Consider the following 26,072-nt stretch of genomic DNA (forward strand, 5'->3'; position numbering starts at 1 on the left):
GACTAGTTCATGTTTGTCTACAAAACAGCAATGACCACACTTCATGAATAATTAGTTGCTGTAAAACACTTTGTGACATCCCTCAGCACATGGGAGATGTTTTACAAAAACTCCTTTAGGACAGTCAGAGCAGGAAATGATGTAAACTAAAAGTGACTCTTGCAATCCAGCTCAGATGAGGCATTCGTAAACAAATTGGAGAATTCACTCTGTGTAGTACTGTAGGATAGTCAGAAAAATATAGTGCACAGGCGTTTATATTGCTCAAGTAGCAATGCAGTGACCATTGCATGGAAGCAGTTATGAAAGAGTGTCCAAGAATGCAGAGACCTCAGGAGATAATTGATACACAGAACCACCCCAGGAATCAGATGTAGTACATAAAAGCTCTGATTCAGAAGCAGTGTCCAGAGGTTCAGCTTAAGATTCAGAATGTAACTACTTGGACCACAAAGACTTAGAGTCAGTCATCCAGTGGGCTTCCAGTGGCACTGAAAGTCACAACCACTCTTAACTCTGTGCTGCATGTCCCTCAGGGTACCTGGGAGTGCTGTACAGAAATCATTTACATTCCCATTAACATCTAGGAAGCAACTGGAGTTCTACCTTGTGTAACTGCCTAGTACAGCTACTAGCATTAAAGTAACTTTCTTTTCAAATTAATGGCATGCTCAAGTGAATATTTGAGAATCTGTATAAAATTCAACGGCTTAATTAAATACAAAGGCTTATTGTTCTAAAATAAGAAACAATTATAATGCGATCAATGCATCAGTGAAGTACACTTTATTAGGTTGGTGTGGAGCCATTATTCAAGACAGTTGCCCTTTCCAGAGCAGGTTTAATGATTTTTTTTTTCATTTAAACTCATTTGGTGTTAGTTTAGTACTTGAGAAGCATTCATGGATTGGTCATTGGCATGTTCCCAGTTCGCCCACTGTAAAACAATACGGCAATTTGCCCTTTCAGTTGGTGGGCTAGTAAGATCTATGAAAACATGGCATGTAATCTTTTTGAGAAAAAAAGAAAATGTAGAATTATGTTTCTGCAAAATAATTCTAGTGATGTATTTTCCCACCAATGGTAGGGTTATTTCATTTTGATATTATCACAGTGCCCAATAGCTGCTGGTAACCACTGTGATTTTGGCTGGATTAGTGCCTCACACTGTTTTCACATTAGTAAGACTATATCAAAACTACATTTCATGGAGAGGGTGAATGTAATTTAATCGCCTGTTCCAATGCGTCTGGAATCCACCCAACATTTACTGTTGATGTCATCTAAACCCTCTAAAACTCATTCATCATCAATAATTGGAAACATTTGTGGGCCAAAAATGATATAAATGCATTTTCAATTCTTTTTGTCTTCAAAGAACCAAGTTAAAGCTATTTTATAGAAATAGAAAATAGAAATAGAAAAAGCAATAGAATATTGAGGTATTTTTGTACTTAACAAGTGCAGAGCAGAGGCAATCAAAACTGTCGAGCCCACTGAATGAAGAATAGGCAGTGGGCTGAAATAGTAACAAAGGCAGTAGTATGTACTGAAATATCAACTACAGAATTGCCTTTCTACAGAAATCAGCTACAGAGTGGTATTGATGGAAAATTGGAAACAAGTGGCTAGGATGGTATGCTTTGTAGAGAGTACGTGAAATGGATGAAGAAGTTTATCTTGTTTTTATATTAAAATAAAAGTCTCACTGGTGCAAAAATGTTGCAGAAGTCATGACTACGAACACAAAGATCTTGCTGCAGTTCACATTATGTCATTGTAGATTCATAACATTTAGGAATATCGTAGAGCTTTGCGATGCAATCGCTGTGGAAATAGCAGTGTTTATATTCACAGCTGATCGTCTGCGTGGGAGACGACATGACAGGGATCAGGTGGAAAGAATGCCTGTGGGATCCATCACTGAAACCATTCAATGAGGAAAAATCAATAATAAATACATGAAAGAAACTCCCCAAAGAAATCATTGTCTATTGATGTCTTCCATCCCTGGGTCCTAATTAAAAGCCATCCATAACCCCTTAATTTGCCAAAAAATAAATCAACTACAAGGCACTGTAATTAATTTGAATGTCCTTCTAACTTTTTGTCCACTGTGGCTTGCCGGATTTATGGCAAAAAGCGAGCTGATGGAATGATGGAGATCTATATGGAGGATACAACTTTTTTAGGAAGTAGTACGGAAACCTGAGTTCTACAGGAAGGGAGCTGCCACATCAGTATACTGCAAACTCAAAACTGTTACAATTCCCAGATGTGCAAAAACAGGGCATTAAGAATGCAAAAGCAATATACATTTCTACAACCGCACAACTCTTTTGAACCCTTTCTGTTAATCCATTAAAAACTCAATTCAGCTATTCAAAACAACTTGCTTTTTAGCAATTCTGTGCTGACTTTCATTTATTAGTACATAATTATGCAAGTACTAATTAAATTCTTTTCTGGATTAGCTTCTCCAAATATTGCCACCAACACCATCATTAGGGTGACTAACTGTTAATTACTTGGTTTATCCTACTCCCTTTTCATGAACAGGGATCCTGATATTTTGAGAGGCTCCACACTTTATGGAAATTAATACCTAAACTTTCTAAAGAGCAGTTGTCAACATGTAGCTACTGCTGTTTAGGTCAGTGAGGTTTTGAACAAGTTGTAGATCTTTGCAGAAAAAGACTGAAATCTTAAGTGTCTACGTCTGGCAAAAGAAGCTACCAAATTTCAGAGGGATTCAAATGGAAATGTGCTGTTTAGCCCCAGTGTGATGATGTGTGTCTTTAAGAGGGATTGGTCTGTCCTGCTTCTCTTAAAGGGACACGTTGTAAACCTGGTGCAGAGGTGTCTGCTCCATGAAAAGCAGAGTAAATCACTTTGAGTGTTTAAAAATGCGACAAGAGAAGCATGAGTAGGTGGAGTCAGGATCACACAACCCCAGGGTTTTAGTTTTGCTTTTGATTGTTGAAGTTAGGGTTTTGGAGTTGAAGCTACTGGCTCGAGCCCTCTCTGTGCTGCTGAAAAAGCTCTGCTGCTCAATTCATTCTGTCGGTGTTCGTTCTCCTCGATTGGAGATAGCAAGTGAGGGAAATCTGTTTTAGTGTGTTTGCCTTTGCCAAGGGTATGTTTATGGGATGCTGCCAGATTGGAACAGTTGCTGAGTAGTAGTTAAAAAAATATTGTTTTGTTTGGTATTTGGATAGAGTTATAAAGTTGTGCCAATTTTTATTTGTTTGTATTTTAACTATGGTGTAAGAATAAAGAACATTTTGCTTAAAGTTGAGTAATTTGACCAATTGAATCAAATCTGAAATGCAGTACCTTACACTTGCCTTTAAATAAGATAAAAGTTAGGGTCTACACTAACTCCTTAATATATTTTGAGGGAGTTTGGTCTGGACCATAACACCAGTTGCCTGAAGTCAGCTCAGTATCATAGTTATCAGTGAAATAAATGAGGAATATGTTAGCGTTGGGAGTGGAAAGTAGCTTATAAATAAAATTTAAAGACATGGCAATGATAGGTCAAGTTAAGTCTGGCCTTGAACAGAGTTGGATGAACTACTAAATTTTGAGAAACATCAATGGAAATCATCCAGTCCACCAACCTCACACACGATATGGAACTCTACCAAAAAAAGTGCCTGGAGAAAGCTGCACCCTGTGCAACCTACTTTGCCAAGGAATTATATGCTCAGACCAGTTTGAAAATATAAACCAGTAATTATGAGCCAATATTTACCAATATACTGTATTAGTGGTGCTGGAAGAGCACAGCAGTTCAGGCAGCATCCAACGAGCAGCGAAATCGACATTTCGGGCAAAAGCCCTTCATCGTTGGATGCTGCCTGAACTGCTGTACTCTTCCAGCACCACTAATCCAGTATTTGGTTTTCAGCATCTGCAGTCATTGTTTTACCTTAATATTTACCAATATGTCTAGCACAGTTCATTAAGTAATTAATTCAATGACTTAACCAAAACAAAGTCAACAGCAAATGCAGAACTAAAACCTATATTTTACCCACACATAATTTATGTGAAACTGTATCACTAACAGGCAGCCAGTTGGTTATAGTTACTATATTGAGTATTAATTTCTAGATAATAGGGTGGCACGCTGGCTCAGTGGTTAGCACTGCTGCCTCGCAGTGCCAGGGACCCAGGTTTGACTCCAGCCTCAGGCGACTGTCTGAATGGCGTTTGCACATTCTCCCAGTGTCTGCGTGGGTTTCCTCTGGGTGCTCCGGTTTCCTCCCACAGGCCAAAGATGTGCAGATCAGATGATTTGGCCATGGTAAATTGCCCGTAGTGATAGGTGCATTAGTAGGGAGTAGGGGAATGGGTCTGAATGGATTACTCTTCAGAGGATTTGGTGGGCCTGTAGGGAATCTAATGTAACCGTAATCTGGAAATATTTTATTCCTGGATCAGGATTTTGGATTATAACATGAATCAGGAGTTTCACATCAGGTGTAGACAGAAAGGGTTTTAATTATTTAGGGGTTTGTACAATTGAAGTTGATAAAACCGGGTTTATTCCATTGGGGGCTCTGCTTGGTTTAAATCCTGATAATGGCTTCTGTAAGTCAGTCACAATACATAGGACAGAATCCTGATCCTATCGGAATTCAATACATGTTGTGAGCATAATTATACATTTACTCTTCAGCTAACAGCTTGAAATAAGATTCAAGTTATACAGTGCAAAAATGACCTTCTATGTAATTTGTTGAGTACTGTGACTGATAGCTTCTTTTGAATTTTATTGACAATTATCTACATTTATAAAGCTTTAGGAAGTATTTAATTATCACAGAATTCAACTGGAGCATTGTCTAGTAAACATTCAGTGACTGCCAGACGAGTAAATTCCCACAGTTCTGACGATCATAAGAAAATGACAATGTTGCAATTCACCATGTTTTTGAAATTTGAACTATTTGTCATTTTAATTATCTTGAAGTGCACAGCCCATCTGTAGAACTGCCAATGGAAACTGGTTGCCAGGGGACAGTTAGGCTTTGAAGCAAAGACAGGTAGAAAAGAAGGGAAGGTACTATCTCCACTCGTGATGCCGTTGACGGGCAAAGTGTACCCTGCAAAGATGGCAAGCCCTTTACCCACAAAAGCTTTGTGAATTATGGAAAGCAAGAGATACCGAGACTAAGAAGAATGGAAAAGAGTCAAAAGCAAGAAGAGGAAGGCATTCAAGTTTGCAGACCAATAGCTTCAGTTACTGCTGTGTATGATCTGAGCAATCTTACTGAGGTAATTTGCACTGCCCTGTATCTCCCTGTACTCCGGTATAAGCTGCAGATGTAACACTAGTCCCCCCTTGTGACCTGAAGCAGATCTTCATGTCTTTCACTGCAATTGTTCCAAAGATTGACTGAAGAAACAGAATAATGCAAAGCCTGATTATGAATCAATGAGTACTTTCATTTCACTGTAAAGCAGTAATGATCAGCTCATTTGGGCTGGATTTAATAGAGGCCACTGGGCTCTTTAGCTGCCATCTGTGGATCCCGGAAGATTACCATGTCTCGTCTTTTTGCGAAGGTGCATCAAGACAGATCAATGGATGGCATCTTGCCTTTGGATCATGGACCCAGAGGGCATGCTAGCCAATCACAATGTACTCTGCAGCATCACTGGGGTATCAGGCTTCAGCTCGAAGTGGGATCCAGGCTGAGGTGAGAGGGAGATCCTGAGGCGAGTGGATGAAGGGGGTTGGCTGGTTGGCAGCTTTGGCAAGGGATCCCCTGAGAGTCTGGAGGCAATGTGCCAGGGTTTTATTTGTTGAACCCCCTGTCAAGAGTGTAGTCTTGGAAAAGCACAGCAGGTCAGGCAGCATCCGAGGAGCAGGAGAATAAGCCCAAAACACAGATTCTCCTGCACTTTGGATGCTGCCTGACCTGCTGTGCTTTTCCAAGACTACACTCTCAACTCTGAGCTCCAGCATCTGCAATCCTCACTTTCTCCTTGTTGTGCCCCCTGCCTGGCGAGTCTGCTGACGGGTTGATGAGTGGGTGGTAGAGCCTCAATTGACATCAGGGCAGGAAGGCTTTCCACAGATCATCTCATTTCTGGAGGTGGAATGGTGCCAGGTCGCCTATGCACTAACCTCCAGCCCAGGGTAATACACCCCATGGCACCAAAATCACTACATCACATTTAGTGCAATCAGAACAACTTATATTCACTTAATAGTATAAAGAATATGACAAGCTACCCTATACAAATAGATTACTTTATTTAAATGAGAATGTATCTAACTGTATTCCTCAGTTTTATCATACCTGAGTCTTGACAAAGAAATAGCACTTGTAGTATTTTGTTGGCGACCTGGCTGATATTGGTCTTTGTTGGAGCAGTCCTCCTAAATTTTGCCTCTGATTTTTGTCCCTTTTGTGCACTTCTCCCGTCATCTGCCCAGGAATGTATTTACAGCCAGAAAGGCATCAAAGAGAATAATTTATATCTTGCTGGGAAAAGGCACATTTGGTCAAAATTTCCACCTTGCACTCATCAGGACAATCTGCAAAATATGATACTAAGGGGAAAACCAACATTTAAACTCTTTGAGAGAAGATTGCTGATTGGTTGTCTCTCACTCATTGTCCCCCAGATACAACATATTGTCAGTGTAGGTTAGTTGACAAGTGGAATCAGATTGATAGAGGCGAAGACATGGATAATGCATCAGTTAATGATGACTGATAGTTAACTGCCAGGCTTTGCTTTGATCTTAAACCAGGACGATTAACTCTGATTGTAAACAGTTTCCTGAGTAATGACTCAGCAAGTGACTGAATCAGCAAGTGGTTGACATCCTTTTTGTGCGTCGAAGCAGGTATATGTACAGTTCTGATATAACGCAAAAGTTCCGTTCTTTGTATAATCTTGCATGATAGGAAAATTGCACAATAGTCGCACCATGTAAACTAGTGGGGCCAGAATCTGTTATAGCCTATACAAGTATGGAAGGTTCACATTCTACAAAAAACAATCTAAATTCTTCAATCGCGTTAAAGCCAATTCACATTGAAGAAACGTGTTATAGCAAAGAAGACTGTCCACGTTCTTTATCTGGGCCATGTCTATTTATTTATAAAGCTTCAAGTACATTCAATTGAGCCACGTTACAGGTTTGATTTACAATCTCCTACTGACTGTCAGTGTATTTCTTTGATACTTAGCATTCTTTAGCAAATGTCCAACTGCAGAATTGCATCTGATGTTTTGCAAGCAGGGTTTACAAGTATGGGCTGGTTGAGTTCTCAAGTTAATTTGTCCTCTTGGGTGAGCATCATTTCATTATATAGCCTAGATCGTACATTCAATGGCTTAACTTCTGGGATACCACCTTGAGTGACTTTGCACAGATCCTTGCTTATGATATAGCATAAAGTATTAGTGTCTATCTGACACTTCACATTCACTTGATGCTGTCCTTCTGAAACATCATTCCAAAAGTCACAAACCACTTATCACCATTAGTCCTGATAATGCTAAACTGATCTATGATGTTGAGTTTTTAATGAAATCATCTTCCAGTTGTCCAAACTCACGGGATTCAGTTAGATGTATCATTGCCATCACATAGAATCATAGAGTCCCTACAGTGTGGAAACAGGCCATCTGGCCCAACAAGTCCACACTGATCCTCTGAAGAGTAACCCACCCAGACCCATCCCCCTACCTTATTACTCTACATTTACCCCTGACTAATGCACCGAACCTATACATCCCTAAACATTAGGGGCAATTTAGGATGGCCAATTGACCTATAGTCTCTCTCTGAGCTTTGATGTTGAGTGCATGATTCAAAAATAGTATTAATATGGGTTTAACATGTCTTCAAAGCCTTCAAAATCTCTCCTGTGCTCTTTGCTCCTCAGTGAGATTAGGATACAATGCAGTTTGTAGTACGATATTTCCAGCACTGATAACAGCTATTGCAACTCTTATTTACTCAGTCTTTTTATTTCACTCTGTAATTTTTCCTAGTTTTGCCACTGAGACTGAAACAAGTTAGATGTATCATTGCCATCACATAGAATCAGCAACAGGGAGTGGGTAATTCAAAGCCATTCTGACTCACCTAGTGCTTCAAAGTTGCAGATGGTTGTTTTAATTCTTCCTTGTTCTTATTTTTGTGGTAGCTGGTTCTCTGAAAATCTACACAATGTCAGCTGACATCATGTCGTGTGTTAATGGCTGCTATGTGGTAAAGTGGAAGCATTGACAGCAGAGGTAGAGGTCCCACAATGATTGCAAGCCAGCTATTACACTATATACAAATGTATTTCTCTATTAACCTGTGCTGTTTCAGAAAGAATCATCCAGGTTTCTAACAGATGTCTGCTGACCTCTTATTGAATGAGTGTGTGAGGGCAAACTCAATATGGTTTGGATACCATGCATTCCCCACCAAATTCAGGTAGTGAGTTACATGATGAATAGCAATGGTTGAAATATAAGGGTGAGTAGGTGGCTCTTGGTATCAATGATACTGGAGTTATGCTTTAGCAGCGTGTTCAGGTAGGGAAGAAATTACATTTGGAGTGTAATTGGGGGAAGTGATGAAAAGAGCATCGTTGTGTGTAAAGCATATCCTTACTAGTTATATCAGAGCTCAGTCACTTCATTCCTCATCACTGTCTTGCTGGAGATAATGTCATGATTTATGCAGCATTGCAGTTATCTTGTAAATTCTTCCTTTCTGCAATTTGGAAATGTAATAATTTATGACCCTTCGTTGGGGGGCACATAGTAGTTCTCTCCTCCTCACAGTAAGATTGTAATAGATTTTAATAATAGAGAAATTGCAATAAATTCTCCACAGACAGAGAGGTCTGTTTATTTTTTAATGTGAGAGAACTAGCATCACAGAGCCAGAGCTACAGGAGTAGAATACTAATTGGCCCCCTTCACAGACCTGGAATCAGACAAGAGAAACACAAATCTCGACACCTTGGTGCTGCATGTGATGATGTCAGCATTTCATTTCTTTGGCAGGTGAATGGAATGTTTCCGTAGGGGAACATTCCTGATCGGACAGTTCCTGAAAATTCTGAATTACTTTCCATTCTTACCTTTCTCCAGTACTCATCTATTCTCTGTGCTTTGCCCTTTCAACGCTCTCTCTCTCTCTTTCTTTCTCTCATTCTCTGTCCCTCTGTCTCTTCCTCATTTTCTCTCTTTTCCACTGCATAAGGCTCTTTCATTAATTGGAGTTTATGCTTTCCTGCTGAATGGGCATATTTAATCCAACAAGTGACCTTCCTGGTGTCCTCTCTCCATGCATCACCATGACCTGTCAGTATTTTACAGTGTGCAAGGGAATTGTCACATGGCCTACCTTAAATGACCAATTAAATGGCCTCATCCTCCCTCCATTGGTACAGTGTACACTGGTAGAGGGATGGTCGGAGGGGAGCTCTAATCCATGTCATAAACCTGGCAGTTTTAATCACACAGACTGATATTGGGCAATGAAGATGAATGCTCTCCTTAGGGGTTCCTGGATTCACCTGAGGCATGGCCTGCAAAGGTGAATCCACCCCACAACACTTCATTCCCCTTTCCCCCCCCCCCCACACACACACACACACAAACACACACCACCCCAGTCTCTTGGACCTGACCCTTCCCATTTATCCCCTCATCTGCACTCATCACACCCTCTTGTCTTGACCCCCGACCCTTAATCTACCAGTCAGACTGGGTTCCTCAGTTTTGCGGACTGTCTGCAGTCGCAGCTGTGGCTCCTGGTGGCGCTGTAAGACTGCAGAATCAATCTGTTTAGCCAGTGTTGGATTGGGTGAACAAAGTTAAAAATCACACAACACAAGGTTATAGTCCAACAGGTTTATTTGAAAGTACAAGCTTTCGGAGCGCTGCTCCTTCATCAGGTTTATAAGCTGGTGTTGTGAGATTTTTAACTCTAAAGGATAGGCATCCTCCCAAGAAAGGTGTAGAAAGAAACTAAAGAAATTAATGCTATTTCCTGTGTTAAACTGCTGTGTGGTGGTCGACAAGGTTGTGGATGGACTTCACGCCTACCCTCTGACTACTTAGCTAGATGGCAGGGATAAGCTTCACATTGTCTCACTCCTTCTCTCTCTCTGGTTCTTCTGTTCTGTGTCACTCACATGAAATACATTGCGATTGATAATGAGGTGCCATGTATTATTTAGTCTGAGTTGCAGGCCCACAAATGCTTGGATCCCAAACTCTGGTCAGCCAACACAAAGTCTCCTTGTATACCACTGTTCATGCAGCTCATTTAAAGATCTACAATTAAGGAACCGTGTCCTGTTTAGTGACAGAGGTGGTCACACGCCAAAACAGATCCCTTGGGTCTTTATCAGTAGGAGAGGCAGGATAGCATTGTGAGAAACAAAGCCCACTCACTTCAACAATTTCAGTCCGAGACAAGATCTGAATCAGTAGTGCCATTTATTTTACACTTGCAAGTGGGTGTGATGTCCAGTGCCTATAAGGTAGAGGACATACACACACCAAATTCAATTCATACACAACATTTATATGATTTGATGTCTATTGTTTTACATTGCTCCCTCCCCTGTTTACATCGTCCACTTCCCTAAGACCGGCCCCCATTACCCCTGTTTATCTCTTGCCTTATACGGCCTTGTCTGTGACAAAATGCTTGTTCCTGGCCTCACAAGGCTGTTTGACCTCATCCTGCTGTAGGTCATTGTTAGGCATATTCTTTCTTCATCATTATCTACCCCCTTCATCTGTGCCTTTCCCGAGGCAGTTCTGATCCCTATGACCCTTTTAATTGGGGTTTGTTCCTGTGTTTTTGTAAAAGTGGGAAGCACATGTTTATACCTACTGTTTGTACAGGCGTATCTAGCTTAACTTCATCCCCTCACAACATCTTATCTACTTGCCCATAATGTCTACCTTCTGACATACAGTTTTAGCTAATACAAAAACAATTATATATTTCCTCCACATCGTTTCCATTCTTGTTGACTCAGCTCTTGGCTAAAACAATTACACACTGGTGTGAGTTCATTTTACTTTGTAAAATGGAATTGCAGAATTAACATTAATTTACCTATATCCCACAGCATCATCACTCCTCACTGTATATTGACACTGTTAAATGTTGTCTGTTTTGATTCAAAATAAGACTGAGACTTGGTTCAATATTTTCTGTGTGATTGAATAGCTGACCTAAGTTGCTCCAGCGGTCAACGCTCAAACATTGGCTTTAGCTTCTGATAAAGGAAGGGGTAATGCCAGAACTCTGACTCTAATCCCAAAGGAGTGAACCCATGACTAGAGAGGGTTCCTGTGTGAAACTTTGTGAGATAGGGTTTGGTTCTCTCACACGGTTGAAGAGCTTTACACAGAATATGAGGAGTAGTCAGCTGTTGAGGTGTTGGAGGATGCTCTCCACCTATCCCAATAAAGAAACAAGCGGGAGAAATGGCTGTGCAGATAATGAAAAGAAACACAATTGTCAAACGCATCATATCCTGGCTCTCTTGGGAGATAGTTTTCTCCACTGCTGCATGTCGCTATGCTATGAACAATAAGACGTAAAATGCAATTATGCAAATAATGAATCTTAATGACTGCAAATGAGTTTTAACGAGTCTGACACTGGTGGCAACTGAAGCAAAGTTGGCAGCAAGCCAGGCTGAGACATTAATCAAAGTTTGGAGGAAAGGATGAAAGGATTCATCAACAATGCTGCGCAAGTAATGTGCTGACAGCAAAACAGTCATTGAAGAGCCAGAATAAATTTGCATAAAAATCAATCAAACTTCTCAAATAGGAACAGACTGAAAAAAATAGCTCAGCTTAACTTTTCATCTAAATAATGACTCCACTTACAGGGAGAGATATGACAAAATAAAGCCTCTGGGCCTGAATGGTTGACGCTACCAAAGAGTTGGCATAGGCTCACTAAACTATTGGCCTCTAACCCTACATCATTCCATTAGAGTATGAGCCTAGGTTGTATGTTCAAACCTAGAAACTGTCAAATTTAAAAGAAATTGAACCTGGGGAATTCTCTGCCAAGTCACTGAATATATTTAAGAGAGTAACAGATAAAGTTCCAGTCACTACTGGCATCAAGGGGAACGGGTAGAGCATGGGAGTATGGTGTTGAGATGTTGTATTGAATTGCAGAGCAGGTTGTACAGTTTGATTGGTCAATTCATAGTGATCGCATAAGCTTCTGTCCAAAATACTTGAAATAAAGGAATTGCAGTAGTACACTTGTGTCCTATTGTGAAAGGATGGCACTTATGTGCAAGTTGTGAAATATGGAACATCTACTTTATTATTAGCCATTGCTCAGCAACTTATCCCATTCTCACAAACGGCATTGATTACAGACACAAATAAGAGAGAAAAAAAACCTGCATTTATCTCGGATCTTTCATGATTGCAGAATATTCCACTCTGTTTTATAGCCAATTACATATTTCAGAAGTGTAATTACAACAGCCAATTTCCCATGAACAGCAATGTGATAAAACCAGGTAATTATTTCTTTAATATTACTTGAAAGATAAATTTTGGCCAGGATACCATGGGTAACTCTTCTTTGAAGTAGAGCTGTGAGATCTTTTACATCCACCAAACGCCTCACTTTAATGTCTCAGCTAAAAGATGACATCTCCAACAATGTAATATTCTGTCAGTACTTCATTGGAGCATCAGACCTTTGTGAATTGGAACATACACTTATAGTGGGTGATATAACTTATATACAATTACTTTGTAAAATACCTCCTTGAATGCAGCTTCAATCATATAATGTCAGCCAGTGCAGGAATGGAGCCTTCACTGTCCACATCACTCTGCATCACAGATCAGCTTTCCAAGCTAACCAACCCTGTTACCTCACACCTTGCCTGTAGTGTGATGTCTAATAGCTTCATAAAACTTTCCTGAGATCCCAGTGATAGAATTCTAAAATACACTGATTTCAAACTAAATGAAAAGAATATCAAACGGATTTAAAAGAAGGTGTTTCAGTGAGTATTTAGCATCATCATTAGGGATGACTGTGGATAGGCAATGGCAAACATTAAAGGAATACATGGATGAATTCAAACATTTGTTCATTTCTGGAAGGTGGAAAAGTAAAACACAAAACCTGGCCCACTGTAGCTCACAAGGGAATTTAGGGACATACAAACTGGCCAGAAAAAGCAGCAGGCTTGAGAATTGGAAACAGTTTAGAAAGGAGGCCAAAGGAATTAATTAAGAAACAGAAACTAGAGTATGAGAGTAAGCTTGCAGAGAACAGACAAACTGACTGTAAAAGCTTCAATAGGTTTGTAGAAAGAACAAAGTGAAGACAAATGTAGGGCTCTTATAGTCAGAAACAGGAAAGTTATAACAGGAAACAAAGAGATAGCAGACCAATTAAATATGTACTTTTCTTCTATCTTCACAAATGAGGACATAAATAACTTTCCAAAAATGTTGGACAACACAGTCTAGTGAGAGGGAGGAACTGAAGGAAATCAGTAATATTAGGGAAATGGTGTTGGGGAAATTGATGGGATTCAAAGCTGACAAATCCCCAGGGCATGATAATCTCCATCCCAGAGTACATAAGGAAATGGTCTTCAAAATAGTGTTTGTATCAATCATAATGTAGACTCTAGAACTGTTCCTTTGGTCAAATCAGCTTGGTCAGGGTAGCCTTGAGGAGGGGTTTGTTGAGTGTATCCGTGATAGTTTCCTTGAACAGCATATAATGGAACTGATGAGGGAACAAGCTGTCCTGGATCTGGTCCTGTGTAATGAGACAGGAATAATTAATGACCTCATAGTTAGGGATCCTCTTGGAAGGAGCGATCACACTCTGGTTGAATTTAGAATACAGATGGAGAGTGCGAAGGTAAAATCCAATACCAGGGTCCTGTGCTTCAACGAGGGAGACTACTATCGAATGATGGAGGATCTGTCTAAAGTAGACTGGAAACAAAGATTTTATGGTGGGACAGTTGACAAGCTGTGGTGGACTTACAAAAAAATTTTCAAAGTGCTCAAAAAAAGTTTACAGAGGAACCTCGATTATCCAAATATCAATTATCCAAAAATCGGATTATCTGAAGGAGATCTCGAGGTCCCAATAAAAACGTTATATCAAAGACGTGTTTTCAACAGTGATCACGTCTTTTGTTTACAGTGATTAAACAGGCACCGTCTCCAAATGACTGATCTTCCGCCCTCTCCCTGTCCACACTTTCCCTGAGACTCTACAGGGGGGTTCACCCTCAACTACCCCCTACCACCGCCCCCTGCCCCCCCCCCCCCCAACTTCCGCAGATAATCTGACCAACATTGTCTCGTGCAGGGCAGAAGTGGAACCTGTCGAAAAGTTGCAGTAAAAATGTGTGTGTGTGTGTGTGTTTGGAGACTTACCCCACAAAAGTGGCAGCAGCAGTCTTGCTGCTGTCCAGTCCGGCTGCCTCGGAGACAGGGCGGGGGCAGTGCTGGACGGGGGTGGGGGGAGGGCGGGGGGATGTTGGGTAGGGGGTGGGAGGCGGTTTTGGCGGGTGGGGGTTGTTGGACGGGGTTTGGGGAGTGGAATCGGGGGTGTGCGGAGGCGTTGGATGGGGTTCGGAGGCAATGGTGGGGGGAGGTGGCTGGGACACCCGCACCCACCAACGCCACTGTCCCGTGACTGAACACTTCAACTCCCCCTCCTGCTCCACCAAGGACATGCTGGCCCTGGGCTTCCTCCATCGCCAAACCCAAACACCTGACACCTGGAGGAAGAACACCTCATCTTCCACCTTGGGACCCTGAAACCACACAGGATCAAGGTGGATTTCACCAGTTCCTTCATTTCCTCTCCTCCCAAATTATCCCAGTCCCAATCCTCCAACTCGGCACCGCCCTCCTGACCTGTCCATCACCTTTCCCATCTATCCACTCCATCCTCCTCTCCAACCTACCACCTTCACCCTCACCTTCATCTACCTATTGAATTCTCAGCTACCTTTCCCCCAACCTCACCCACCTCCCATTTGTCTCTCAGTCCCCCCGGTCCACAAGCCTCATTCCTGATGAAGGGCTCAGCCCGAAACATCGATTCTCCTGCTGCTTGGATGCTGCCTGACCTGATGTGCTTTTCCAGGACCACACTCACACCTGGAGGTCTGTGTGTAGTTCTGGTCTCCTAGCTTGAAAAAGGATGTCCTACCACTAGAGGCAGTGCAGAGGAGGTTCACTAGGTTGATTCCGGAGTTGATGGGTTTGGCTTATGAGGAGAGATTGAGTAGATTGGGATTATATTCATTGGAATTCAGAAGAATGAGGGGGAGAGTCTTATAGAAACATATTAAATTATGAAGGGAATCGATAAAAATGGAAGTGGAGAGGATGTTTCCACAGGTAGGTGAAGCAAGGACAAGAGGGCATAGCCCCAAGATATGAGGGAGCAGATTTAGGCCTGAATTGAGAAGGAACTTCTTCACCCAGAGTGTTGTTAATTTATGGAATCCCTCATTTCTGATGAAGGGCTCCTGACCGAAATGTTGATTTTCCTGCTCCTCGGATGCTGCCCGATCTTCTGTGCTTTTCCAGCACCATTCTAATCCAGACTCTAATCGCCAGCACTTGCAGTCCTCACTTTCGCCTATGGAATTCCTTGCCTAGGGAAGTAGTTGATGCCACTTCAGTAAACGCTTTTAAAGTTAAAGTAGTTTGTTTTGAAAAATAAAGGATTTAAGGGATATGGTGAGTGGGTGGGTAAGTGGAGCTTAGACCATGAAAGGATCAGCCATGATCTTATTGAATGGCGGAGCAGGCTCAAAGGGCCGGATGGCCGACTCCTGCTCCTTGTTCTTATGTTCTAACTCTTGTATTTTAGCAACCTTTTAGAACTGAATGGCTTGCTAGACCACTTGAGAGGAAAGGGTCATCAATGTTGGATTGGAACTGTAGTTACGTTTTGGTTTGGCTATGATGTTTCTCCCCAATTGGGGAACAGTCTGAGTGAGAAGAATCACATAGATAGCAGAATAGCTACTTGCATCAGATCCAAAGAGCACTTGGCATCTAATGAACTATAGCCTGGAGAAGCTAGTGTTGTTCAGATTAGATAGGAGGAAAGGGAAGTGTTTCCAACAGATGGCATCTCTTTAGGTGTGATCCTTGTACAGGTATGGAGTGAGAATCGATCATGCCCTGTGTATTTAGCTGGTAGAAGAATCATTCCCTCTATCCAGCTGGGAGTGTGCTAGTCAGTGTTGGGGGATGTAATTGTCCAGCTTTTTGAAGTCAGAAATTTTCAGTATGTGCTTGTCGATGTGCCTTTAAATGCTGTCTGAAAACCCATGACAGACTCGGGACCGGCTGGTCAGTCCACACCAACAAAACAGAGAAGCAGCGAAAAAATGAGGAGCTGACTGAAGAGGAAAAGGAAATTATCAACAGGGTGATTGCCCGTGCAGAGAAGATGGAAGAGATGGAGCAGGAGCGAATTCGGTGAGTCTGACATATTTGGTGGAGAGATGGTGGGGGCTTATCACACAGGACATTGACCTCTGTTCATAACAGTGACCATTCAACAATCAATACTGGAAATGAGAGGCACAACTCTTCATTCAAAGCAGCAGCACGATCAGGCATGGCAGACTAAATGGTCTCCCTCATACTGTAATGTATTATAATTATGTGAAGTACACAGTGGGTCCAGCAACATCTGACAAAAGAATCAAGGGTTAACACCTTCACCAGATATTTAAAATTCATTCACAGGGAATAACCTGACCGAACAGGCAGCTTGTAATTGTTCATTTATCCTCATATAATGGTTACTTGTAGGTTCTTCACAAATAAAGGATTGGTACCTCACCAGAGTAAATATTTCTTAATACATACACAGTTAATTAATTAGTTTGATTCTTAACTGTTATATTTAAATAAATTATTAAGTTAATTATTGTTTTATTTATTAGTAAATTTAAGTAATCAATAATTGTTATAATTCTGTCTTTCCATTGAAAAAAATCCAGCATTAGGCACTAATTCAAAATTTGTCAGTGAGCATTAATCCATATTTCAAAGTTAAAGATGAAATGATTCATTTATTTTTATTGATCCATTAGATCTAAATAATGAAATTTCAACCCAAACCACTTTGTGAGAAACTGAACACTATGATTTATCTCCCTGTTTGTTTTTATTTTCCACTCAGGCGTCTTGTGGATCGTTTGGACAACATGCGAAAGAACGTTTTGGGTGATGGCCTGTCTCGCTGCATCTTGTGTGGGGAGCAGCTGGGGCTGCTGGGGTCACACGCTGTCGTGTGTGAAGACTGTAAGAAGGTAATTGATGCACAACGTGGAGTTGGTGCTACAGGTTCAGCAGGAAACAGAAAAGCAGGAATGTTAATTATATATCTAATCATAAGCAGGTGAATGCACATATACTACAGTGCTTCTGGAGCAGTGGTAGTGTCCCTACCTCTGAACTAAGAGGCCTGGGTTCAAGTCCCACCTGCTCCAGAGCTGTCTCATAAGATCTCTGAACAGGCTGGTTGGGAAAATAAAACAATAAAGTTTGTCTTATCTGAATAAAGTTAGGTGTTCTTTGGTACTGCTTGTTGCTTCTAGCTCAGCTCCTCCACCCTAGTTCTCAAGTCAGCACTATAACTGGGCTCTAGGACTGCTGTTTTACTAGCATGACCTAGATCCCCCTCTGGTTATGAATGACTAAATTCACAGTCCGAATACTTGCAGCTTCTGGAATAAATTTTACCTTTTAGAAAATGTTTCCTTCCAGCTAATTAGTGTGAGGAGCAGCACGTACACCTGCTGCAGCAAGCCTGCTTCCATCTCTGCCTGCAATATTAAACCTCAATGCAAGAAGAGCATTGACAGTTGGGATTAATCGCTGTTTGTTGAATTTCTCTTCAGCAGCAATCTGTGTCACCCACCCAGAGGAGGAGAGGAGAGATATTGGGAAAGAGGCTGCAAGGAACACAAAGCTCCTGACAGCTGTATGTGTTGGTGTAATGGCATCAAGCAGAGATGCAGTCTAGATCACAGAGAATTCCTGACTCTAGTTCCTATTTCCTATATTTTGTTTTAATCATCCTGTTGTGACACACCTGCATAGCAGCTGGCAGTTAAACCTGGACCATCTAGCCCAGAGGAACACCACATGAATCCTCCTATTTCCAATATCATCTGTGTTTGATTGGTAGATAAATGTTAGTTCAGTTTCCACTAAGGTCTATTTTTAGATGATTGGCTAATGTTTCGCATTAACTTCATAACTGCAGTGCTTTAACATTCACTAAACTAGTTCACAACTCTGATGAAGTATCACAGGAGTGCATGCCAATTTGTTACCAGTGCTAAAAATGACACACCAAAGAAAGTAAGTCTCTCAGTAGCTTGACTGCATCTCATTGTACAGCCTAGGGGGAAAGATTAGAATAGCCATCTCCCTCAATCACCTTCCTAAGGGACCCGCCCTTTGCTCTGTTGGGATGATCGCTGACTACGTATTTAATTGGATGGCATTCCTGTATTATTCTTGGACGTCAGTAGCTAGTTTGCAATGTAGAGTGATGCCAATGTCACAATTCCTGTACCAGTTGTAGTCACTGTGAAGACCCCATTTTCTGAACCTCACTTGAGGTGTGACGGCCCTCAAGTTAAATTCAAGGCCAGTCATCCCTCTCTCTCTCTGATGAGAGAGCAGCCTGTGATGACTTTCACTCTGAATTGGAATCTTCTGAGGCTCCCTGGAAGGGAGGCTGAGGCAGAAACCCTCAGTTCATTTAAAAGCTATGCACCTCAACTACGGTAACCTGTCAAAGCTGGGGACTAGTAGCTGGAAAGTGACATTAGGCCGGGTGACTCATTTTTAGTCAAGGCAGACATGATGCACGGTGACCTCTTTCTGTGCTGTACATTTCTATGATTCTAACAGGATGATAGGGAATGGATGTTGCTGGTTTGACCAGGTATACAAATCAGTTTGAGAGAGTTTCAGATTTCTTGCTTCCAGCATGTACACTGAGGTTGGCTGCAGTGACACATTCTGCTGCACCAGGTTAAATCAGTTCATTCAAATGATGGAATGGACCAGATCTACTTTATCTGGTGTACTACCTGATCATGCTGGACCAAGGGATAACCATGAGCCAGCAGCTGCCCAACCCCTCTCCCAACCTCAAACAAGGGTTGTCTTTATTCCCTCCCCGCTAGGTCTGGCTTTGAAACAGCCCTCCCTATTAGTCAGTTGTGAGCATAGATCAAGGAGCTTTCTGTCTGACTTTTGACAACTGAGGCAATCATTGATCTCTTTCACTTCCAGAATGTCTGCACCAAGTGTGGGATTGAAGCATCCAAACGTCCTCAGACGCTGTGGCTGTGTAAGATCTGCAGTGAGCAACGAGAGGTAGGCACCTGTGTTCACCTATGCTTATGGTTCTTCTCATTCCCAATGTCAACAGAGACTAGTACTGTCCTGTATCTGCAGATTGCACATCACTTCTGTAATGAGCATGTGTTGTAAAGCTCAGTGGTATTTTAATTAAACAATATAACTCAGCAAAGGCTGGGTCCTGCTCCAGAATCTGAGAGGAGACAATTAGAAGAAAAATTAGCATTACTCTCTCCTCATACACAGACCCAGCTGTTGGTACTATAGGGGGCCACCTATAGATGCTGTTGTTTGGGAAACACTTCAAGTTTTGCCAGCAACAAATCAAGAGTGAGATTTCTAACACCAAAATATTTGGGAGTTAAGATTGAGATAAAATTCCCACTAACTCTGATGAATAAAATCACAAGTCATATTGCTTTTTTTAAATTACAAGGTATCTTATATGTTGTCTCTTCCTTAATGACATAGTTGGCTCAACATTTCACATGGTTTTCAGTATACAGTTTATGCCTGACTCTCCGGTGCTGCTGTGAAGCAGTTGTTGCCATGTCAACATCATGGTTGAACGGTTTGAATTACCATCAAAAGGCAGCGCGAGAAGCTGCTCACTACCTGCTAGTTAATGCTGCTTTCTTTCATAACCACAGAAACTGATCAGCTCACTAGGGAATATAAATAACGTGAAGTAAATTGAAACGTTACCCTGGTAACCACATCTGCGCATCTGGTACAGTTTGCACAATTGAACACATCACTCCACCATGCTTCCCTCATCACCACTAGATTCTCATATTCTATCCACGCTATGCTTCCCAACTGCAGTTTCCTTGCTGTCTGTATTGTTGCTTTTGTTCTTTATTAACTTTAGGATTGAATAATCCCTCTTTCTAAGGGATTTTATGCCCAGCGCCTATTCTGGTTTTGCTTTGACTAAAAGAAAAATAATGTGGATGCTGGAAACTTAAAGTACAGATAGAAAGTGTTGGAGAAACCCAACAGGGCTGGCACCATTTGTGGAGAAAGAAATAGAGTTAATATTTCAAATCTGATAAAACTCTTCCTCAGAACTAGTGGAGCCAGAGACAATCACTGAGGAGGGCAAAGTAGCTGTGACAGTATTTAGAGAAGTAGAAAGCAGTGGAGGTGAATAAGCTGAAAGATTAAAATGGAAATCTGATCAGACAGAAGAGCAGAAGGAGGCCACAACTGGAAGAGAAGACCATAAGAAATAAGGACAGGGCCAGGCTTTTTGGCCTTTCAGGTCTGCCCTATCATTCAGTTGGACTGTGGCTTAAGGTGGGAGGAGGAAGAAAGTGGTTCATGTGTGGAATGAACTGCCAAAAGAAGCAGTAAGTGCAGGTACAGTTACAACATTTAAAAGGTATTTGGATAGCTACATAAATAGAGAATGTTTAGAGGGAAATGGGCCAAATGCTAGCAAGTGGGACTAGTTTAATTGTGAAACTTGGTCAGTGTGGATCAGATGGACCGAAGGATCTGTTTTGTGCTGTATGATTCCATGCATCTATCTATGATATTCCTCACATTCACTTTCCTGTGTTGTCCCCATGACGCTTGATTGCCTGAATGATCAAGAATCTACCTATCTCAGTCTTAAATGCACACAAGGACTGTTCCCCTACAGCTCTCTGTCACAAAGAATTCCAAAGACTCTCAACCCTCTTAAAGAATAAATACCTCCTTATCTCAATCTTAAATTGCTTCCCTCTATTCTGAAACTATTCTTCAGTTCCCAGATTCTTTGATGAGAGGAAACAGCATTCTCTCAGCATTTACTCTGTCAAGCCCGTTAAGAATCCTATCAATGAGATCACTTCTCATTCTTCTAAACTCCAGTGAGTAGATTCCTAACCTGTTTAGCTTTTGCTATTAAGACAATCCCTCCAGTGAACCTTCTCTGAACTACCTCCAATGAAATTTTCCTTAAATAGGGGGACCAAACTGCCTCTTGTACTCCAGATGTGGCCTCACTAGTACCTTGTAAGACTCCCCTACTTTAATACTCCAACCCCCTTGGTTGGAGCCAACATTCCGTGAGCCTTCCTGATTACCTGCTGTATCTGTGTACTAGCTTTCTGTGGCACAAGTACCCCTAAGTTCTTTTGCGTTGCAGCTTTCTGTAGTTTTTATCAATTTCAGTCATAGGGGACCTGTTATATTTTCCTTGCTATTTGGTTTGCGATTCTGTGTCTTTTGAAAGAACAAAGCTGCTAATACTTTCATGCTCGAGTGATACCACAGGTTTTTCTTTTGCAAACATGATATGCTATAAAATAACATCTGAATAACCACTTCAAGCACGTTGACATAGTCTCGAGAACACATTTTGTTTTTGTAGACACGATGTTCACAATTTAGCAAAACAGGAAAAACCAGTTCCATCAAACTGTCACAACCTGAGAACAGCGCCCTGGGAGATGAATTCAAATATTTCTTTTCACAAGGTATTCTGGTTTAACTTAGATAATTTGACGCTTCATAATTTATCATTATCTTTTCATAGTTGACTAATAAAAATCCACATTTTAACCCCACCTACCTGGTAGGAACATTTAAGATTGGGATTCAAATGACAGGAGTGTTTGCAGCCTGTTTCCATCATCAACTGCCTCCCCTCACTGCAGCCTCTGTACACACCATCATCAACTGCCTCCCCTCACTGCAGCCTCTGTGCACACCATCATCAACTGCCTCCCCTCACTGCAGCCTCTGTACACACCATCATCAACTGCCTCCCCTCACTGCAGCCTCTGAACACACCATCATCAACTGCCTCCCCTCACTGCAGCCTCTGAACACACCATCATCAACTGCCTCCCCTCACTGCAGCCTCTGTGCACACCATCATCAACTGCCTCCCCTCACTGCAGCCTCTGTGCACACCATCATCAACTGCCTCCCCTCACTGCAGCCTCTGTGCACACCATCATCAACTGCCTCCCCTCACTGCAGCCTCTGTGCACACCATCATCAACTGCCTCCCCTCACTGCAGCCTCTGTGCACACCATCATCAACTGCCTCCCCTCACTGCAGCCTCTGTGCACACCAACCAGATATATTGCAATAGAGCAACATGTAGGTGAACCAAAAGATGTACGTGAGGTAGAGAATACACTGACACTTTTAGGATATTTCTTACCAGCCTACAGTGTGGGTAGGAACCCGCAAGTGGGGTTGTGAGCTAAAATTTTGAAGACAATTTTCACAGGCAGCAATGGCTGCTCTGAAGCTCAACCCAAGTTATTGTAGCTGTCCTCCTCCTCTCTCAGTTCACACTGAGAAGTTAATGACAATTTTCAAGCCTCGAAATAGGATAACAGTGGTAAAAGGTTTGGGAAGCACTGGTTTAACATGTTTAACTGGTGGTTGAGGTTTAGAGACAATAATTGGAGGAAACAAACTAACAGACACTCTGAGAGTTTGAGTTAATTAAGAAACCAGCATAGATTTGTACAAAGCAAATTCTACTTGACTAATCAAAATGGTTTTTTTGAGGATGTAATAGAGAACGTTAGTGAAGGGGAAGCACCAAATGTTTTCTATATGGATTTTTAAAAAATAATTGATGAAGAACCAAAGATAAGGCTGATTGAAATAAAAAAATAAGGCAGATAGAGTATAAGGGCCAGTATCATTGGGATAAATGGTAAGTGTTTTTCAAGATCCTTGAAGGTGGTTGGATGTGCTGACAGTAGTTAATAAGGCACATTGAATATTAGATTTGATAAACAGAGATACAGATTACAAATCAGAAAGTTACGCTGAACTATTCTGTAGCTGAGTTTCAGTCATAATTAGTATTGCATCTTGTTCCAGTTACTGCACTCTAGGAAGAATGTAATGGTCTTGTCAGGGTGCAAAGGAGGCAAGGACAAAGGTCTAAATGCAGGAAATGATAAACAGACAGTGACAAGAGGGGATAGAAAGTACGAATCTACAAGTCAACCAATAATTAAGACTAGAATTTACAAAGACAATGAAAGGATAAAGCTGAAGACTCTGTATCTGAATGTATATAGCTTTCAAACAAAACAGATGAACTGATAATGTAAATAGAAATGATACAGACAAGGTGACTTATGGGAGTCATGTTCAGACCCCTAGCAGTCATCATGTGGCAGGGAAGATCATAAATGAAGAACTTAATGAGAGCATACTAGAAAGGCATACTAATAATTATGGAAACTTTGAATCTACCTAATCAATAGAAAAGGAGCCTAGATTAGAAGTTCATAGATTTTCAGGATAGTTTCTTAAAACAGCATATTCTGGAGCCAACCAGAGAACAAGCCATGGTATTGTGCAGTGAGATTCTGTGAATTAATGACACTGTAAAGGACAGCAGGTCAGTCAGCATCCAAAGAGCAGGAGAGTTGACATTTTGGGCAAGAGCCCTTCAATTGACTGATTCTCCAGCATCTGCAGTTCTCACTTTCACTTAATTAATCACGCCCCTGTTAGTGACCATAATACAATTGAGCATTATATTCACTTTAAGGGAGCGAACTGTGGGTCCAAGATAATTCTTTAAAAAGTAAATTTAAAAATTATGAAGGCTTGAAGCAGAGTTGGCTAAAGTGAATTGACAAAATAGGGTAAAGGACAGGTCAACAGACTTTTAAGGGGATATTTCAGAATATACACAACAGATACATTCCAATGAGTAAGTAAAATTCCAAGGGATGGACCCTACCATCTGTGGTTAATTATAAATGTTAAAGATAGTATCAAACTAAAAGAAAGAGTATATAATTGTGCAAAGTTATGTGGCTGGTCAGAGATTAGATGGAATGTAAAAGATAGCAAAGATAATAAGGTGGGAATAATCAGAGAATGAGAGGCCAGCTCAAAATACAAAAACAGTTGGTAAGAGTAAATATTTAAAGAAGAAAATAATGAACAAATTGAGCATTTGTCCTAAAGAAAATAAGGCTGGAGAAATAAGAAAAGAAAGAAAGGAATTGGCAGTTGAATTGAAAAGCTATCTTGAATCGGTCTTTGTTATAGTGAATAAAATAAAATCCCAGAAACAGCAATAAATACAAAATGGAATGGAGGGAGGAACCCGGGGAGATTACGATCACCAGATAAATCATTTTGAGTGTATTGTTGGGTCCATGGGCTGATAGATGCCTAGTCCTGTTGGATTCCTTCTTATGACCTTCAGAGGAGTGGCCAGTGAGGTAACTGATAATTGGTTTTAATTTTCCAAAACTCGCTTGAATCTGGGACAGTCCCATTAGATTGGAAGATAGCAAATGTAACTCCTTAATTCAAAAAAGGAAGAGAAACAGAAAGCAACAAACGATAACCCAGTAAGCTTAGCATCAGTTATTGGGAAAATGCTGATTACTACCTTCTCAAGGACAATAAATGCTCGCATAGCCAGCAATGTGCACAAACCATGAACGAGTACTTTTTTATTTTAAAATGGACAGAGTGACAGCCAGCATGTACTTGATGGGCTGAATGTTCTCCTTCTATGATGTAATGACTCTATGACATTTAAATTTCGGTTTCAAATGAGTAAGTTTTTTAGTTTTTTGTTATTGTTGTGGGATTGTCATCCCTTGGGAGAACAAAGCTTCTAACAATTTTTGATCATGCTGCAAGTGTTCTCAACATATGAAACTAGCAAATGCTGAACAATCACTGTCAATACGCTGACACAGCCTGGGATCATAGCCTTAAGGAAATTTCTGAACTTTGGAATGCAGGGTAAGAATATAGCAAAGCCTAAACAACCATCATGCAACCGGAGGCACACAACTTTAGAGACAATTTTGGTTAATTTCTTTCAAGCCTACCCTCCCTCCTGGGGCGTTCTTAGAAAAACCCTGCCAGGCCCACCCTTGTGTGGATCTCTATTCCACTGAATCCCGAGCAGCGTCAGCCACCTACTTCCCATCCCACCTCTCGATTTACTGCTCAATGGGTTTTACATCATGTGCTCTAGTTTTGAACAGGAGACTGGGATCAGAACTGTAAGTGAAATCTGAGACCTAAAATACCACGGTCCAAAGCCAAGGACTCTGGTCTCTTCAGCCCGACATTCCTCCCTCCTTGAATGCTGTTGAGAATTAAGATTGGGGCTAAGGTTTCAATGAACCTGCCAACAAGCCAGCAAACATATCAATTTCCCAAAAGTTACCTCAACATTAAATGTTTCACTTTTAACCCACGATGTCCCACTGCTGGCTTCCTTCACCTTTTTCAATGGGGAAAATGCTCAGTTTGTTGGCGTACAAGAGAAAAACCTAATTAATGGAGGACCTGCAACTACCAGGTCTGCAAATCCCAGACCTAGGTTTGCGTTTCCCAAGGATTTCCATGATTATTTTGGCTGGGGGATGTGGACAATTGGTCTCTCCTCAACTTTCAGATTGTTTAAATGAGATGTGAGGTCTTACTGGCAGCCACCATTTCAATTTCCTTCTGGGACAAGGGTATAGATGCTGATTTGGTGGAGCTCGCTCAAAAGACAGGACCTTATCAAGTCCATTCAGGTCATTTAATCTGAGTGGGACCTGCTGGTGTATTCACCCAAAAAAAACCCTTTCTTCACTCTAGTGATGAGCACCAGGTGGTTCTCATTGACTATGAGATCCTT

At 41.3% G+C, this 26,072-nt stretch overlaps 1 protein-coding gene across 4 annotated transcripts in view; it reads left to right on the plus strand.

Moving 5' to 3' along the window:
- The window catches only part of LOC140488133 (rabphilin-3A-like), a 239,796-nt gene that overhangs the window by 122,877 nt on the left and 90,847 nt on the right, over nt 1–26,072 (plus strand). For all 4 annotated transcript variants that reach the window (XM_072587941.1, XM_072587944.1, XM_072587942.1 and 1 more), the window contains exons 3-5: nt 16,381–16,524; nt 17,237–17,366; nt 19,369–19,452. In XM_072587941.1, the coding sequence (XP_072444042.1) occupies nt 16,381–16,524; nt 17,237–17,366; nt 19,369–19,452 (358 nt within the window). The remainder of the gene's footprint in view (nt 1–16,380; nt 16,525–17,236; nt 17,367–19,368; nt 19,453–26,072) is intronic.

Source organism: Chiloscyllium punctatum, chromosome 17 (genome assembly GCF_047496795.1).
Source record: "Chiloscyllium punctatum isolate Juve2018m chromosome 17, sChiPun1.3, whole genome shotgun sequence".
Lineage (NCBI taxonomy): Eukaryota > Metazoa > Chordata > Chondrichthyes > Orectolobiformes > Hemiscylliidae > Chiloscyllium > Chiloscyllium punctatum.